Source organism: Aspergillus aculeatus (genome assembly GCF_001890905.1).
Source record: "Aspergillus aculeatus ATCC 16872 unplaced genomic scaffold ASPACscaffold_11, whole genome shotgun sequence".
NCBI lineage: Eukaryota > Fungi > Ascomycota > Eurotiomycetes > Eurotiales > Aspergillaceae > Aspergillus > Aspergillus aculeatus.
In genome coordinates, this window is record NW_017962986.1 from 877,288 (window position 1) to 894,159 (window position 16,872).

General features: G+C 53.1%; 6 protein-coding genes across 6 annotated transcripts; 3 read left to right on the forward strand and 3 right to left on the reverse strand.

Moving 5' to 3' along the window:
• Positions 1–829: 829 nt before the first annotated feature.
• On the reverse strand, positions 830–1,847 carry ASPACDRAFT_44976 (uncharacterized protein; the record flags this gene model as incomplete). Its single annotated transcript, XM_020201526.1, has 2 exons — positions 830–1,377; positions 1,439–1,847. 2 exons carry the CDS (start codon positions 1,845–1,847, stop codon positions 830–832), a joined length of 957 nt encoding a protein of 318 aa, XP_020054806.1.
• Positions 1,848–2,870: 1,023 nt separating this feature from the next.
• Positions 2,871–4,223, forward strand: ASPACDRAFT_31412 (glycosyltransferase family 69 protein; the record flags this gene model as incomplete). Its single annotated transcript, XM_020199813.1, has 3 exons — positions 2,871–3,470; positions 3,534–3,759; positions 3,808–4,223. 3 exons carry the CDS (start codon positions 2,871–2,873, stop codon positions 4,221–4,223), a joined length of 1,242 nt encoding a protein of 413 aa, XP_020054807.1.
• Positions 4,224–4,785: 562 nt separating this feature from the next.
• On the reverse strand, positions 4,786–7,809 carry ASPACDRAFT_1889645 (uncharacterized protein; the record flags this gene model as incomplete). The annotated part of the gene is made up of 1 exon (XM_020198539.1): positions 4,786–7,809. The coding sequence occupies one exon, from the start codon at positions 7,807–7,809 to the stop codon at positions 4,786–4,788; it is 3,024 nt and encodes a 1,007-aa protein (XP_020054808.1).
• A 1,223-nt stretch (positions 7,810–9,032) lies between these two features.
• ASPACDRAFT_61979 (aminotransferase class I/II-fold pyridoxal phosphate-dependent enzyme) lies at positions 9,033–10,421 on the forward strand (the record flags this gene model as incomplete). Its single annotated transcript, XM_020203734.1, has 3 exons — positions 9,033–9,798; positions 9,854–9,996; positions 10,047–10,421. 3 exons carry the CDS (start codon positions 9,033–9,035, stop codon positions 10,419–10,421), a joined length of 1,284 nt encoding a protein of 427 aa, XP_020054809.1.
• Positions 10,422–11,265: 844 nt separating this feature from the next.
• ASPACDRAFT_61980 (uncharacterized protein) lies at positions 11,266–12,285 on the forward strand (the record flags this gene model as incomplete). The annotated part of the gene is made up of 1 exon (XM_020203735.1): positions 11,266–12,285. One exon carries the CDS (start codon positions 11,266–11,268, stop codon positions 12,283–12,285), a length of 1,020 nt encoding a protein of 339 aa, XP_020054810.1.
• A 1,535-nt stretch (positions 12,286–13,820) lies between these two features.
• Positions 13,821–16,571, reverse strand: ASPACDRAFT_1857728 (polysaccharide lyase family 26 protein; the record flags this gene model as incomplete). The annotated part of the gene is made up of 1 exon (XM_020197566.1): positions 13,821–16,571. The coding sequence occupies exon 1, from the start codon at positions 16,419–16,421 to the stop codon at positions 13,821–13,823; it is 2,601 nt and encodes an 866-aa protein (XP_020054811.1). The 5' UTR covers positions 16,422–16,571.
• Positions 16,572–16,872: the final 301 nt, after the last annotated feature.

Genomic DNA, 16,872 nt, shown 5'->3' on the forward strand with positions numbered 1-16,872 from the left:
CATGGTCCTCCCACGTGCCTGCCTGGAATGCATGGATGGAGAAGGCCTCATTGCACCTGCATCCTCCGACGGACTATCATACCCACCTGCATCGCGCAGAGCGAACAAAAACCGGCTGTGTGGAAAGTGTCAACCCCGTTGACAGACGACCCTAACACCAATGAGAGAAATGTTGATGACCACGAGAATGGAAAGTAGAGACTCCGGCCGTTGTCCCTGGAGATCCCTGCCTTTTCGATGCAGGAGATCGGCAGGCCCGTGGGCCTCCCAAGAATGCGTATTGGCCGGATGAAGCAATCCCAGCTGGATGCATGTTGCTAAAAAATTGACTACATCAAGATGCCAAGATAATGTTCAAGAATTACAGAAGAGAAGCTTGAATCAAAAGGGCAAGTCAGCGTGGATGTGGAGAAAGAGCAGGCGGGAAATGGCCGATGTGACACTATAGTGGGGTCGCGTCAAACCAATCTTTTTCACGTCAAATACCACCATGCAACCTCTCAAATTTGGATTTGTCCGTTGCTGTCTCCCACCAAATATGTGATGCGGGTTAAGTATTCTTGGAGATTCTAGAGCTGTGTGGCTCAGATACTGGTGAATTGTTGTCATCTTGCAAGAAATGTACGTCGGCTGAGTAATCTGGCCAAAGGTAGGTTACCCCGCACTGCACTCAATATTGTAAACTGCGCAACAAACTTACGGGTTGCACACTTTTCATTAAACCTCAGGAGCAAAAGCTGCATTTATAATCATTAAATATCCACTACTTCGAAATCACTTTCTTCACTCGCATACATCTTCCCCACCAAACATGCACCAAGACGGACGCTCATTTAAAAGCCAACTGCTGGTTAATCACATCGCTCACTTGTTCTTCCATTCCCTTCCATGTCAACCCCAGCTCTCTCTCGGCCTTTGATGTGTCGAGCACATAGCTTGGTCCTTCTCGGGCCTGGATACCGATGGGCAGATCAGGATAATGTTGACGAACAAAAGCCTCAACATCTGCCCATGATCTCGGTGGTGCGGCCAACAAAAATGACTGCAGTCCCTGTATAGAGCTATCCAAAACCTTTACATGCGCAGCAGAAACATCGTGAACATGAACACCCCGGTACTGACTGGCGAATAGCTTCCCCGCTGTGATTGCCTGGTACAGCATGCCACAAGTGCCGCCCAGCTGATCGGCTGATTCCTGTGCGTGATTGTGGCCGAAGACAAAGACCGGATGCAGAGTAACCACATCAAATTTGGGATGTTGGTCACGCACAAAGTCCAGCGTCGCTTTGTAAGACGCGATCTTGCTGGCATGATACTGTTCCAATGGGTTCCACGAAGCAACCTGGGCTGGGTCGACATCTTCAACATCCGTCGTTTCTACCGCCAAACGTATCAGTGGGATCAGGGCTCGAGACATCTCATCGGAAGAGAGCCATACCTTTGACAATCAATCCATCTCTAGTTGGCCCCAACGGAATGATTGATAACGCCGAGGCAGTCACGACAACTTTCTGGATGCTTGGCACCTTGAGCGCAGAATGCAGGATCGAAACAGTTCCTCGTACAGCAGGGCTTAAGAGATCATCCCCGGCACCAGGCAATGGAGAGGCCAGGTGCAAGGCATAATCCGCTCCCTGTAGTGGCTTGTCGAAGCATCCATCAATTGTCAAGTCGGGAACGACAGCAAACTCTAACTCCTTTGAGTAGCGGTCGTAAATCCGCTCGAGCTTGGTCGCCTGCTCAGCACGACGGACGACCAAGCGCACGCGATAGCCAGCTTTCAGTACATCCCAGACCACCTGGGAGCCGATGAAACCGGTAGCACCGGTAATCAGAACAAGAGACATTTTCTAAGACGAGGCAAGGAATGAAGTGAATTGAATTGAATCGATGTAGACAAGTCTGAAGCAACAACTTCCCATTGTCGGTCTACGAGCCTGATATACCACGACTATACCTCCAGGGCTGACAAATGGTCGGGCAAGTTTCATTGTATACCAGTAGACAAGATCTGAGAGGGATTAGTGATCAGTACCTCGGCTTCCGGTACATCTGATTTGATTGGCTCCAAGCAAGTGTCAATGTTATTCTAGCTCCACTCATCGATGGCATTTACGAGTTGCGCAGCCAAATGCTATACGAGCCATGCTGATGTCGGTGAGGCATGTTTGAAGGTTTGGTAGAGGTGATTAACCTATATTTTAAATTCATGACGTCATTCATGGCTGCCTCGGTCTCGATCAACATTGCTCTAGTATATTCAATTAGCAAGCGTGAGAGGATTATCTTCAGTAAAGCCTCTCAATTACATTCTAGAAGCCTTGCGTGATTTATATTAGCGAAGCCTCTTAGTCATGCATCTTTTGTACTTATGGCCACAAATCTTTGTGGCCGGTGAACCTTAACAGATTCCCTGTAAATCCGCTCGAATATATACATCGATGTGGACAGGAGGCCTCGCGGAAAACAAAATGTAGTTTCTTATTGGACGTAGTAAAGAGGTTCCAGATATAATAAGTAGCCTTGAATAGCTTCAAGAGCAGCACAAGATTATCAGACTTACATGGCAAGACCACTTCTGTGGCAAAAATGTTGTGTTGAGGGGTTGATGCCTGATCAACCAGGCTGCAGAAGCCTCCGGTCGCAAATCCTAGGATGTCAAAAATAGGATTAGCGCGAAAGGCGGATCCCCCCCCTGGTTTCTATTTTTGATCCCGAGTCTTCGTTCGCTCCTGGCGTCCCTGGTCAACACCCGCTATCGGTCTGACAGACCGATGAACCAAACGCAAATGAAACCTCAATGACGCTTCCTTTTACTGTCACCACTTGATCGTCTCTTGACTGTCTTCTCGCGAGGAAAGAATGTCCCCATGATCACCCCGCTTGCCTCCTCCAAGACCGGTCCCCGCTGGGTTCCTCGCCGCCGATATGGGTTCCGCCGACGCGTCGCCCTCCTCGTGGGCCTCGGCTTAGTGATCTGGACAATGCTCCAAGTCCTCTCGATTCACCACCATATCGCCCTCGTGGACGCTCGCCCTCCTCCCCCGCTACCCTCCGATCGTATATTCATCGCCAGTACTCATTGGAATAACGAGCGCATCCTCCGAAGCCATTGGAATGACGCCGTCGTTGACCTGGTCCGGACCATTGGCTCTGAGAACGTCTTTGTGAGCGTGTTAGAAAGTGGTAGCTGGGATGACAGCAAGGGAGCTCTGCGCGAGCTGGATACAAGACTAGACCGGCTTGGTGTGCGACGCAACATCACTCTGTCCGACACAACACATCAGGATGAAATCTCCGCTCCGCCCGGGCATGATGGCTGGATCAAGACCCCGCGGGGACGGACAGAGCTGCGACGCATTCCATACTTGGCTCGGCTACGCAACTGGACTTTACAACCATTGGAAGACTTGGCGCGACAAGGGATCACTTTTGACAAAGTGCTTTTCCTGAATGATGTCGTGTTCACGGTATGGCCAAGTCCAACGCTTGCAGAAACCGACGAGTATGTGACTAATGGGTGAGGTTTCTAGGTCGACGATGTAGCGACCTTGCTAAATACCAATGACGGGGTCTACGGGGCTGCTTGCTCCCTGGACTTCTCCAAACCCCCTCTATATTACGATACCTTCGCCCTGCGTGATTCCCAGGGCGATGAACACGTCATGCAGACCTGGCCATACTTCCGCTCTGCCAACTCGCGTAGAGCACTCATCAACATGGAGCCAGTTCCAGTCAGAAGCTGCTGGAACGGGATGGGTAGGTGATACATCTGCGCCTGGTGTTGTATCAGACTGATTCTCTTAGTGGTAATGCCCGCCGCGCCTTTCGTGTCCTCACCACCACTGCGATTCCGTGCTGTCCCTGACTCTCTTTCGCTATCTCACCTTGAAGGCTCAGAGTGCTGTCTCATCCACGCGGACAACCCTTTGTCACAACTCCACGGAGTCTACCTTAATCCTCAGGTCCGCGTCGGGTACAATCCAGAAGCGTATGCTGCGGTGCATTCGACTCGGGCATGGTTCTCCTTGCAAAATCTTGCCGTGGCTCTCTGGGAGAATCGGATTCGACGCTGGACGACCTCTTCCTATTTCAAGATGCAAGTTGTTCGCAGTCGTGTCGCAAAGTGGGAAAAGGATCATCCTCAGCAGCGAGAAAGCGGTGATTTTTGCTTGATCAATGAAATGCAAGTTCTGGTCGCCAACGGTTGGGCGCATGTCTGAGTTTGCAGCATGTGTTCCACTTTAGTTGAGCAATCATTTGCAATCCCACCCAACCACAAGCTAGTGTGAAAAAGATGGGCTTGGTATGTTGTGTGAGCTCGAATTTACGCCTCTCGGCAATAGCCACGCCCTTACCACAGAGACTCGATGATCGGCTGCATTTCAGCTCACCCAGTTCTTCGGAAACCTCCCCCAAAGTAGTGGTCGGCTATGTCTTGAAGAAGACAGCTGGTTTGAGTCAATGCCCAACATTAATTTAGACCATTCCACGAATGCGTGACTTGTCCCGTCCCGTTCACCCCGTTGCATATACGGGGCTTGAAAAGACGGTGTAGGTTGGTGGACAGCACAAACATTCCTAAGCTTTTAATCTAACCCTTCACTCGGATCTAGTCTATTCCACCGAATTACAATCATCCAGTTTGTGCCCCGCCGAGGAGGCAAGATGGGACCTGTGGTACAATTTAATGAAATCTCAAGCTCAAAGCTATGTTAAGTTTAACATGAAATCCAACAATATCATTGCCTCAATAGAACTTCAAAGGCGCCAAGACCAATCGCTTCAAACATGATGAAATCCCTTCCGGTCCCAGAAAGAAATAAACCTTTTCAACAAGTGCGCGTCAAACGGTTGAAACTTTATCTCTGGATTGTCACTAAGAGCCTTGAGTGCGTTGTCGCACCGATAGACCGGACTGTACTGGCTAGCTTCCCATCGCGTTAACTGGCCCAACACCCGCTCCTGGAACAATGGCATCAACGGCGTCAATAATCCGTCTGCATCGCTGTGGGTCACCCTTTCAACCCACTGTTCAAAATCGAGTAGATCGAGGGGATAGCCTGCTTCCTTGAGCACGTCGCAGGTTTGTTCGACCGTGACAGATTTGCTGACATCCGGTGACAGCAGGCTGTACGAGCGTCCCAAATTCTCATTGCGGGTCGCAATGGCCATCATCGCGTCAACCACGTAGTCGACTGTCACGTACTCCAGACGTTGATCGACCACTCGGGGAAAGGCACCGACCTTGATGGAGCCTACCAATAGGCGGGCCACGAAATCATCGGGGTTCATGGCTCCTGTCTGGCTGTGGCCAACAACGAAACCTGGCCGGTAGATGGCCACGGGCAAGCCACGGTCCCTCATCCGGCGCACCATCGCCTCCGCTGTCCACTGGCTCTGCGCATAACCCAGGTCATACCGAAGGCCTTGAATGTGTGGCTGAAGGGGATCGTCCTCGTAGATCTCTTCTGTTCCCAGGATATTCCCTGTTGGCCCCCAGACATCAATACTCGATACGTAATGAAAGCTCTTACGACGACCTGCGGCGGCGAGGTGGAGAATGTTCCTGGTACCAACGACGTTTGTCGTGCGGTGCTCTCGGTACGACTCGCAAAAATTGACCTTGGCTCCAAGGTGGAAAACCACCGATGCCCAGTTTGAGAGCCACGTGAACTTCTCCTGTCCGAGGCCGAGATGCCAATCGGTAAGGTCACCTTCAAGCACGAGGATCTTCTGCGTGAATTCAAGCTTGTCTGGCCAGACGTCGTACCGCTCAAGTGCTTGCTGAACCCGAGCCCAGGCACTCATGTCATTCCTGCTACGCGCCAGGCATGCGATCTGCCTCACTCCTGGTCGCTGCATCAAGTTAGACAGAAGATGGGCACCCACAAACCCGGTCACACCGGTAATGAACACACGACCCTCGCCCTCGGCCTCCCATTGAGGCACCATGTCAATGTCGTCAACAAGAAGCACATCTTGCTTCCATACCCGAGTATCATCAGGTGCTTTGCTGTGTCGAGGCTCGCTAGGCTGAATCAAATCCAGCATCTGGTTGAATTGAGAGTGACCGTGGAGATCGTGCATCGAAACCTGAACGTCAAATTCCTGGCGTATCTGGCTAATCAACGAGGCAGCCTGAAGTGAACTGGCGCCTAGAGCGAAGAAGTCGTCATCATCAGACACCTCTTCGGAAAGATGTAACAGGTTTGTCCAGAGTCTCCGAAGTTTTCCTGCTCTGTCATGTGGCGCTTCACCGTTGGGCACTGTGCTCTCTGCCTTGTCCTCCTTTTGCTTCTCCCGCGAGGCGTCAAGTCGCTGCTGAGTTAGAGCCTTACGGTCCACTTTGCCGTTAGGTGTCAGTGGAAAATCACTCAAGAACTCAATTGCGTTGGGAACCATGTAATGTGGGAGGCGCTCTCGAGCGTAGTCCATGAGCGATTCCTCGTCCAGATCTTTAGCCGACACAAAGGCAACCAAAGCATGGCCTTCTTCCTCTGCCAAAGGTGGCTGATGAATCAGAACTGCTGAGTGGACCGCATCGTGCGACATGAGCGCTCGCTCAATTTCGCCAAGCTCAACTCGGAAGCCTTCATGCTTGACCTGGGAGTCGGCCCGGCCAACGAAATCCAGGCAATCGCTGTTCTCGCGCCACTCGGCCAGGTCTCCAGTCTTATACAGACGCACTGTGCCTTCTCCAAGACCCAAGTCCTCTCTGCTCATATCCACAAATCGCTCTTCGTTATGCTCTTCTCGGTTCAAGTATCCAGGCGTCAGTTGTGGTCCGCCAAGGTGAATTTCCCCTTGCTTGCCGCTCTCATGCACAGGCTGTTGATCTTCGTCAAGTAGGACGAGCTCCAAATTTCCCACCGCCTTACCGATGCCAATACGGTCTCTGCCAGTTTCTTCAAGTGTAACTTCCTGCATAGTAGCCAGAGTCGCACACTCTGTTGGCCCATAGGCATTCCAAAGATGCTCAGGAGCGCCTTTTTGCAGCACATCCTTCATGGCACGCACATTTGCCACATCCCCTGCGGTAATGACATGTCGCAGAGACGAAAATGCTGTCGGGTCCTGAGTACTAGTGATAGTAAATAAGGCAGTGGTGATGATCATCACGGTTAGCTGGTGTTTTGAGACCATTTCAGCCAATGCACCCGCGCTGATGGCCGAGTCCCGCGGGATAGCGACCACAGTGGCACCTGAGATCAAGGTCACCCAGATTTCATACAAGCTCAAGTCAAACCCCGGGTTGTTGAACTCGGCAACACGGTCACTCTTCAGCAAGGGGGTTGTTGGGGTTTTGTTGGCAAGATGCAGGATGGCCTCGGCTTGGATCTGAACGGGTTTAGGTTTTCCAGTCGACCCAGACGTGAAGAGAATGTGGCTGCGTTTAGATGGGTCCTTGAACCCTTTGGGGAGCTTCTCATCCAGTGTTCTTCCGCCGGTCACTTTTGGAAATTGGATGAGCTTTCGGTCGGGCCAATTCAGCGAGGAATCCTCTTCAATCAGGATCGTTTTGACCTCGATATCTTCCAAAAGGTCCTTGATGCGCTGTTCTGGGATTGATGGCTCCAGTGGGACACAGGTTCCCCCAGCCAAGCGCACCGCCAGCTGAGCAACAACCTGGTTGATGCCAGGGCCCAGCACGATGCCCACAGGCTCGTCGAGGTCAAGGTCTCCCAGCTCGCAAGACATATGACCTGCTTCTCCGAGCAGCTCGGCGTAGGTCAGGGATACCTGTTCATCTTCGACGGCGACAGCATCCGGATTCTCCTGGGCGTGGTCGTAAATAATTCTCTCCATGATGGTTGTGCTGGTGGCTCAGGATCAAGTGATATTGTAAGGAAACGTATGGTTGTTTTGTTCGTTCGGGGTTGTTATAGTCTTGCGCAAATGTTAATATCCTTTGAAGGGTTCTTCGTCGGTGATTGTGCTGCTTTCCTCATTTTCGACCGCCCTTGACACGGCTTTATATTCTTGAGCCTGGTCCATGTCCCCATACCAAAGGTCACTCTTCACGATCCTCTTCAGATCGACGCAGCACGCTTCCATACAGTGACGTATGTGACCCTACGGTGAACTTGCTATCTCGGTCTCTAATTCTTCAGCTTTCTGGCAATGGAAGCCTGGAAGGCCACACTTGAAAACATGAGACGTCACTCGATGCCAGAAATGTCCACAAGCATGAAGTCTATGGCAGACTATAAACAATGACATCTGACAACCTGCTTTTTCTACTGCAGGGCAAATTCGACTGGATGGCTGATTGCACCGAAGGTACTATCAACAGGGTGTCAAACCAGCCTGTCGGAACTCATAGTCGTTTTACCGCAAATAGCGGTCGCTTTAGATAGTCGTGACGCTACACCGCAGGTGACCTGCTGAGAACCTCCTGGGGGGCGCGCGCGGGAGCAGTATCCGATGAATGACTATCTCTTCCCCGATCACCCTTACAGAGAAGTGCAGAATAAGAAATCGCTCACATGACTCAGATTGGTGCTTTCGAACCACACTCTGCACGGGCGAGAACACAAACAGGGAAGGTGGTAACGGCTCCTTACAATCAGTAAGGGGGGGGGGGGGCACAGATATGCGCATGTTGGCTGATGTCATTCCACACTCAACACCAGTTTCCAAGCTGTGAAGAACTTTTGAAGAAACAAGATGTTGAATATGACTAGACATGATTCGTGGATTGACCAAGCTTTGCAGCTTTCGACAATCTGTCAACTTTATCTTGACGCAACTTCCCGCCAATCCTCGCCACTATGGTCTATTGTAGTTCTGGTCAAAAGAGTTGGATGACTTCAATAATACTCAAAGGATGTGTACTTCCAACACAGAAACCTCGGTCTTTGATGCCGACCATTAGCCGGCTTAGAGTAGGCGAGGGGTAGGCTCCTCTACTGGCGGCAAAACTATATAAACCCACTCTATCTAATGGTGGACTGTAGAAGGAACCACAAACACAGAATCGCTTACCGTGAACAGTAGCAACATCACTTCCCACCTGAATACCCGAGAACATGTCCGGCGAAAAGGTCCTCAATTCCAAGCTCCAAACCCAGTTGGAGCAGCGTGAGCGCCAGAAGCGCCTTATGCAGCCTCCTAATCCCGGAATGGTGAACCAATTGGTCGACTTCGGGTCCAACGACACCCTATCCATCGCGACCTCGCGGGCGCTGACCAAGGGCTTCCTGGAGCAACTGGACGCGCACCCCAACTTCATCGTGGGCAGCACCTCGACGCGCATCTTCGAGGGCACAACCCACTACCTGGACGACATCGAGCGAGACCTGGCCCGCTTCCACAAGGCCGAGGCGGGCCTGTTCTTCAATTCCGGCTTCGACGCCAACGTCGCCCTGTGGTCGACCGTCCCGCGTCCCGATGACGTGGTCGTGCATGACGAATACATCCACGCCAGCATCCACGACGGGATGCGACGCGGTCGCGCGCAGACCCGGTCGTTCGCGCACAACGACCTCCAAGATTTCCGGCGTGCCCTCGAGGCCCTCCGCGACGACCGGAAGGGGGTCAAGGACGGCAAGAGCGTGGTCTTTGTGGCCGTCGAGTCGTTCTATAGCATGGATGGTGATGTGGTGCCTATCCAGGAGATGCTGCGCATTTCCCAAGAGGTGCTCCCACAGGGCAATGTGGTGTATGCCATGGATGAGGCGCATTCGAACGGGTTGATTGGACGGGATGGATCCGGGCTGGTGTGCCATTATGGATTGGAGAAGGAGATTGGGATCCGGGTGCATACTTGCGGCAAGGGGTTGGCGTCGACGGGGGGTAAGCTCCCTTTTGGTTGATCACTGGGAGAATTTCACTGACTGCTTGGTGGTAGCTATTGTTCTTTGCTCGGAGACCATGCGTATGTCCATGATCAACTATGCCCGCAATATCGTGTTCTCGACCGCGCCATCGTTCGTCACTGTGGCGGCTGTGCGCGCGGGCTATGAGTTGGTCGCAAGCGAGGAGGGCGAGCAGGTGAGTCTTATCCCCGCGGCTATCGCTACCATCAGCACTAAGAAGTGCAGCGACGCCGTCGTTTGCAGCAGAACACGCGCTACTTCGAGCGCATGGTGACTCAACACAAGCAATGGGACGAAGTCAGCAAGCAGGGTATAATCCAGATTCCCGGATCGGAGAACTGGGGGTCGGGTCCTTTTGAGACACCCATCTTTGCCTTGATCACCCCGGGCGGCGAGGAGAATGAGCTCGCGGACCATATCCGGGGGAATGGGTATTGGGTGGACTCGGTGCATTATCCGATTGTGCCGAAGCAGCTGGGACGCGTCCGGCTCACGGTGCATGCGGATAACACCAAGGAGCAGATTGAGCGAGTGGTCGGGGTGTTTATGGAGTGGGCCGGTGCTAGGGTTAAGAAGGAGGGGAGGAGGGCGAAGTTGTAGCTTTTTTGCCTTTGTTCTCGACTATTGTGAATAGGTGTGAATGGTTTTATTGGTTGTGCCTTGTCTGGTTCTCGTCTTTCTTGTTTGTATTGTTTCAATGTACGGTATGTCATTCCTGCACTATGTTTGCTAGCTGGTAAGGGACCTTTGTGCCAAACCTTTAGGGAATAGATCGCATGGTAAATGGAATGTTTGCATAGATACTGTATTACTTGAATGTGTAAATACATAAATAAACATGGTGTAAGAGTTGCCGCGTGGTGATTGACCAGATCAGTGTGCTCTGGTGGGGTCGGTTGACTCAGCATTGACATCTCTTGAACATGACACTTTTTTACAGTATACTATGGGTGAGCCTCGTAGCCTCCACCAAGCGACGACCACATTGATCGAATTTCGGGGTAAAACATCAGCCCTACAGGCAATATCAGCACCCCTAAGATCTACACCATGCAATCGCTTCCGGCCTGTCACTTCAATGGCAAAATCGAAGTGGAGCCCCTCTTTTGCCCAGGTGGGTCTTTCGCGCAGCAAAACAAACAAAATTCTCCACTGCACTTTTCAGGGGCCTCTTCCAGAGAATTCTGCCTAAAATTATCACATGAAATGTTGAGGTGCCGCTACAACTGAGCTGAAACCCACATGCGCCGACCAATCCAGCTCAGTCGAATGAAGTATTTCAAAGCGCGCTCTCCACCAGCCTATCCGACCCAGAGCGACTAGGGCGTCCCCACTCCAGAATCATCATGCCTACCTCCGACCCCTAAAAGCTTGAATCACCCCAGCACCGTCTTCGGTTCCCAGTTAAACCCACAGGCAACCGTCTCGGATCAGATAGTTCGCCATGACAACAATAAAACGAGCGGAGGTGGAGCCCCTCCCCAAAGCCCTCCTCCCCCTCTACCACCGCATCTACTGCTTCCTCTGGCTCTGGGGCCTCAAACTCATCGCGACAATACACGCCATCTACAAGGACCTCATCCACCCGCCCCCGCCCGGCACCCACCCAACCCTAACCCTGCACCTCCCATCGCGCCCGACGCTGCAAACCCGCATCTTCTACCCACCCACCTACACCGCGGGCCAACCGACCCTCCTCCCGACCTACATCAACCTGCATGGCGGGGGCTTCGCCGTCAACACAGCGCGCTTCGACGACCCCTTCTGCGCCTCCTGGAGCCAGCGCACGGGCATGCTAGTCCTAAGCCTGGACTACCGCAAGATCCCGCTCCACCCATTCCCGACCGCGATCCACGACGTGGAAGCGCAGATCCTCGACCTGCTGGCGGACACCGCACTGCCCATCGACCGCACCCGCCTAGTGATCGGCGGCTTCAGCGCGGGCGCCAGCCTCGCGCTCGCCGTCGCGCAGCTCCCTTCCCTGCGGCGCAAACTCCGGGCTGCGATCTGCTACTATCCCATCGTGGACTTCAGCCACTCCCCGCCGGACAAGATGCACGCCCGCCCTTACCAGGACTACTGGCGCGATCACCTGGGCGATGCCGGCTGGTGGATCGATTGGGGGTATGTCTGTCCCGGTCAGGATCGGCGCGATCCCCTGCTCAGCCCGTGGTATGCGGCCGCGGAGGATCTGCCTGAAAGGCTGTATATGGTTGCGGCGGAGTTTGATTTGTTGAGGGTCGAGGCGCAGGAGATGATTCATCGGTTGGCCGAGTTGGAGGGCAGGCGGGATAAGGAGGAGGGGTTTGAGGTGGGTGGGTATAAGTGGACCATGGCGAGGGGGTGTAGGCATGGGTTTACGCATGGCAGTTCGAAGGGGAGGAGGTCGAGGAGGGTGAGGGTTAGGGAGGAGATTTGGGAGGAGGCGAGGGGGTGGTTGGTTAGGGGTGGGGTTTTGGGGTAGGCTGGGGCTTGGATGGAGTTGGGTTTTGGGGGTTGGGCTGGGTGAGGCGACGATGTGGTTTGTATTTAGATTGTATATAGACTTGGTGTAAATAGGATAGAGATTTAGAGGTGGCTTGGATAGTATAGACTTGACTAAAGAGTGCGGCTGGTGGAGAGGTATGAATCCACGCTATCTGCACGGGGAAGGATACAATGGGTGTTGATGTGACCTACGATATGATGGGACAAGGGTGGATTGATAGTTTCTCCTCTATGTCAATGTATCTGGTTCTTAAAGTTATGGACTGGGGAAGTTGGGTAGTGGTGCGACTGTGACTGACTTTGTCGCAACGTGCCGATACCGGCCGGTGTTGACCAGGCTCTGATGCGGCTAGTGTGGCTGGTGCAGGGCGCGGTGCGGACACGCAGGGCTCATCCAATCATCACAGCAATTGTCACCGAGTTGCCCGTCCTTGGTTTTGAGCGCTTCGACATGACAATTTTGCTCTTGTGTGGCTATACCGCTACACGTTTGTTTGTCCTGAACTGTAAAACAAAGTAAACCTCGAGAGTAAGCAACTTGCTTGTGTGGGGCATAACTCCTCATGTGTCAAGTCTGTATCTTTTTTAGTCTGTCACGTGGTTTGTGGCTCAATGGTTGTCGGCGTGTCGGTCAGTTGCGCAAAGCGTAGGTAAGGTGGGCTATCTGGGAAAAGTCAAACAGCCACAAGCGCCCTGACCTTTGGCCAAGCCACCGTAAGGCCAGTGATGAGATCTCTGACGTAGCTCTAACCCATGCCAACCAACCAAGTGATGGTGAGCCTGATGAGGCTGTGCAATCTCACCCTCCATCTTGCGACCCAGGCAGCATGATTCCAACATAAGAATAGACATCCCCCATCGTACATAATTATCGCTTTCTAAACGTCCTCAGGGAGTTTCTGTAACGTCCTAAGTGAGTATCTGTACCGGAGTCTTATCTTCAACAATTTCAAGCACCCCACCAAGTCCTGGAATGGCTCCAAAGCAACCCTACGAGGCAGCCCCGCCCTACCAAGAAGTAAGCCCCCACTGCGCCATCACCCCTGCCAAGCTGACACCACCGACTCTTACTTTCACAGTACTCGGAAGTCACACAAGCAGACCAGGATGACCTGGAATCACAACCGTCACCATCCCACCACCACGGAGACACCGATCCGACATCCACTATTCCCCTAGTCACTTCGGTGATTACCACGCCCCATGAGCACTGTGAGGCCTGCGAGCGGATCATCGTCCGACGAGAGCAGAGACAGAACCAGCTACAGTGTTGTGGGATGGTTGCGATTGTCTTTGTGATGCTGTTTATCTGTTTGACCATTCTCGGGGCAATGTTTGCGAGGGTCAAGGCGCATGATGACTGAGACTTTTGTTCGAGGCACCGGTTGATGTTATGCAGTTGGGATGGTAGAGTTGTAACAATGATATGAGCCTAGAATTCTGGGCTGAGAGCTGTTGGAGATAATGCACGGGGACAGCGACGGATTACAGGGCCCATGGCAAAGACAGCAGCTAGTCGAGGTACTTGCGAATGTTGGCAAGATTGAATATAGCCGACACACCGTACCGTGCTGCCTCGTTCGTCGTAATCCAGGGCGCCTCCTCACCCTCGGAGAAACAGGCCGGTGCCGCTGTCGGCGTCACTTCCCACCCGTGGTCTTTGGTATACCCGTCCGTCTCGAAGAACTGTTGCCATGCTGCGCGGGCTAATTCGGCGTCATCACCGCGTCTCGCCGTGAATGCCGTCAGTGTGGAGTGGCTCTGTCGCCATGTGGCTGTAGCAGGGAACTCGAAGCCGTACTCCTCGCGCTGAACATCCGCTCCGCCGTTGTAAGACCGACAATATCTCCGGTAAGCCTTCAGGAACGCATCCACGGTCGCCGGATGTTCGCTTCCAGCGTAGTCGACGAGCTCCGACACCAGTTCCGGGAAGCCGAATAGCATCGACAAGTGCGAGATGGCATACGGTCGCGTGGGAGGCGGACATGCGCGCACTTCTCCCGTCCTTAGGTTGAGTAGAATTGTCTTCGTAGCGATTCCATATTCTAGGCCCGCGATGCCCTCAAGCATTGCCAGCAGCCGATCTCTACTCTCCGTCCATCCCGGCTCCTGTCGCTCCCATGCGGTAAGCCACGACGCTGCTAACGCGCCGCCATCAAGACAAATGTCCGTCAACGCAAACCCTTCCGGAATGACACCGTGCTGCTGGACTTTCCGATGGGCGTCGAGTCCCAACAGCGCATGCTGGCAGCCCTGAAGCTCAGCGATCAGATCCCCTGTCCGTTCGTCCCCAGTCAAATAGTAGTAGAACCGTCGATACAGCACGTTGGAAATCCGGAGCTGTTTGCAGCTGTCGCTGAAATGCTGTACCCCATGACGCGTTCCGAAACCCTTGAAGCGGCCGGAATGATACACGTCCACTTCGCTCGTATGGCGAGTCATGGCCTCGGCCAGTCGAAAGACATCCGCCCGACCAGAATGCAGGAGATACAGCCACAGCCATAAGTCCGTGGAGAGTTCACTGTTGTCCCAGGCAAATCCCCCGACATCGTAGCGCCACGCGTGCCGGTGGGGGTCGTACGTGTGCTGCACGTCACCGTAGTCCCAGAAGCCGTACCAGCGGTGTTGCTCGACCTGGCGCTGGTAGTGGGTGAATAGGGTATTAAGGTTGTCTTCAATATTTAGTTCGGTGGCTGTGGGGCTGAGGCCAAGGAGGCGAGTGTCCGGGGCCCATGTGCTGTGAAACACCCCAGCATTGTATATGGTCTCCGGGGTGGGCACTAGGCGAGGGGAGTCACGGACTAGAGCTGAGAATGCGCTTAGGCCGTTGTCGGATGGGGTTCCGTTGCTGTAGGGTCGAAGGAAGAAGACTGCCGTTCGCCCGATTCCGTTGGCCGTACCGAAGCCGGGCTCGTAGTCCTCGTATGTAGCCTGAAGGGCTTTGAGCTGTTTCTCGTAGGTGTCGAGACCTAGTCCGTCGTGGTAGGGACGGGTATCCAACGGTTCTGCTGAAGGTGAGTACATCCATATCGTTGTCGATGCTTCGTCGGTGGTCAAATTGCTGAGATCGATTTGGGTGGGGTACTGCTCCCAGAAATTGGTCAATCCCACTGCCAGGCCACCGCGCTGTGCCGAGCCAATGTATGCAGTGCCGGAATATCTGCTCCCTCCTGTCACCTTCACCCATGAACAGCCTTGTTTCGTTCGCTTCTTTAGCGTGAACCCGTCAGACGATAATTGACTGAGGGCATAGTCGTTCCACGACGGAACATAAGACAGCCACGGGGCATCTTTAAGGGTCACGGCTTTTCCGGCAGTCTGGTCGATGCGATCCTGCACGCTAGGGCCATGCCACAAACCTGATAGGCCTTGCACTTCTTCCCTCAGAACCCCTCCTGTGGGACCTAGGAAGCGAATGTGGCGGTTGTAGTGTTCGATATCGCGAAATGGTACCGAGAATTTGAGACCGAGTGAGGTCAACGGTTCCTCAGGGTCGAGGTCATGGATGAATGAGAAGACGACTTTGAGCGGCTGCGCATCGGAGTAGATATATACTCGCGCGTCGAATGGTAGATGCTCTCTTCCCTCATATACAACAGTTCCGGAGGCTTTGACAACTGCTCTCGCCCAGGTGAGGTTTTCAATGGCACTCTTGTGTACGACTGTTGTATACTCTTGGTTGTTAATCGACGAGACCACAGTAGCGGCGGAGCACACTTGTTGTCCATCCAGGGAAATGTTCTCAAACAATGTCGCAGAACTCCGAGTCAGGAATTGCACACTCAGTCCGATCTTCGTGGAGACAATTATATGTTCCGGGGTCGTTTCAGCCCATATTCGGGACTCCATCTCCGGCTCGGTCGCAGCCTTCACGGTATACCCGCTGCTATACCCGACATGGCCACTGATGGAATGCGCCGTCCATTTCAGAGACCCGTCTGCCCAGTATGCCAGCTCGCGACTATCGAGGGGATAGCCTTTGCCGTCTGTCTCAATTGAGAAGGTCTGGTTTGGCTGGTATCGGCCCTTAGGCCATGGCATGGTGAACGAGAGTCCCGTGGCTAGAGCGTCCGGGTTATCGCCGGTTAGCCATCGGAGATTCGGTGAGGGCATGGCGTGCTTTTGGTGCGGGGCACGCAATACTATGGGACGGCGGTTCGTCACATGAATTGAAAAGGGAATTGCGAAGTGAAAAGCAAAGCAGGAATGGAGAGGGGGCAAGTGCTTTAAGTAGTTGGAGATTGAGAAAATGGAGGTTCCCGGCTGGGTTGGGAGAAGCAACCCGTGACCTTTTTGTTGCATACTTGCAAAACAAACACCATACATGATGCAGCACAGATTCGAAATTGGGTCAATCGTCAAATCCACATCAACTATATTAGTCTTGACTATCATCTCGTCAGACCCATACCTTTTCTGCATTGACTACTTCAAAGCTGTTTGGCTTTCTTGGACTTGCACAAGTAGTCCCCTCGCAACTATCCGCGCAGCGATATCGAATCATAGCAGTAGCATAATTGACAAGACAATCTCTTGAATGCAAAGTGAGAAGCCTTTAGTAGAC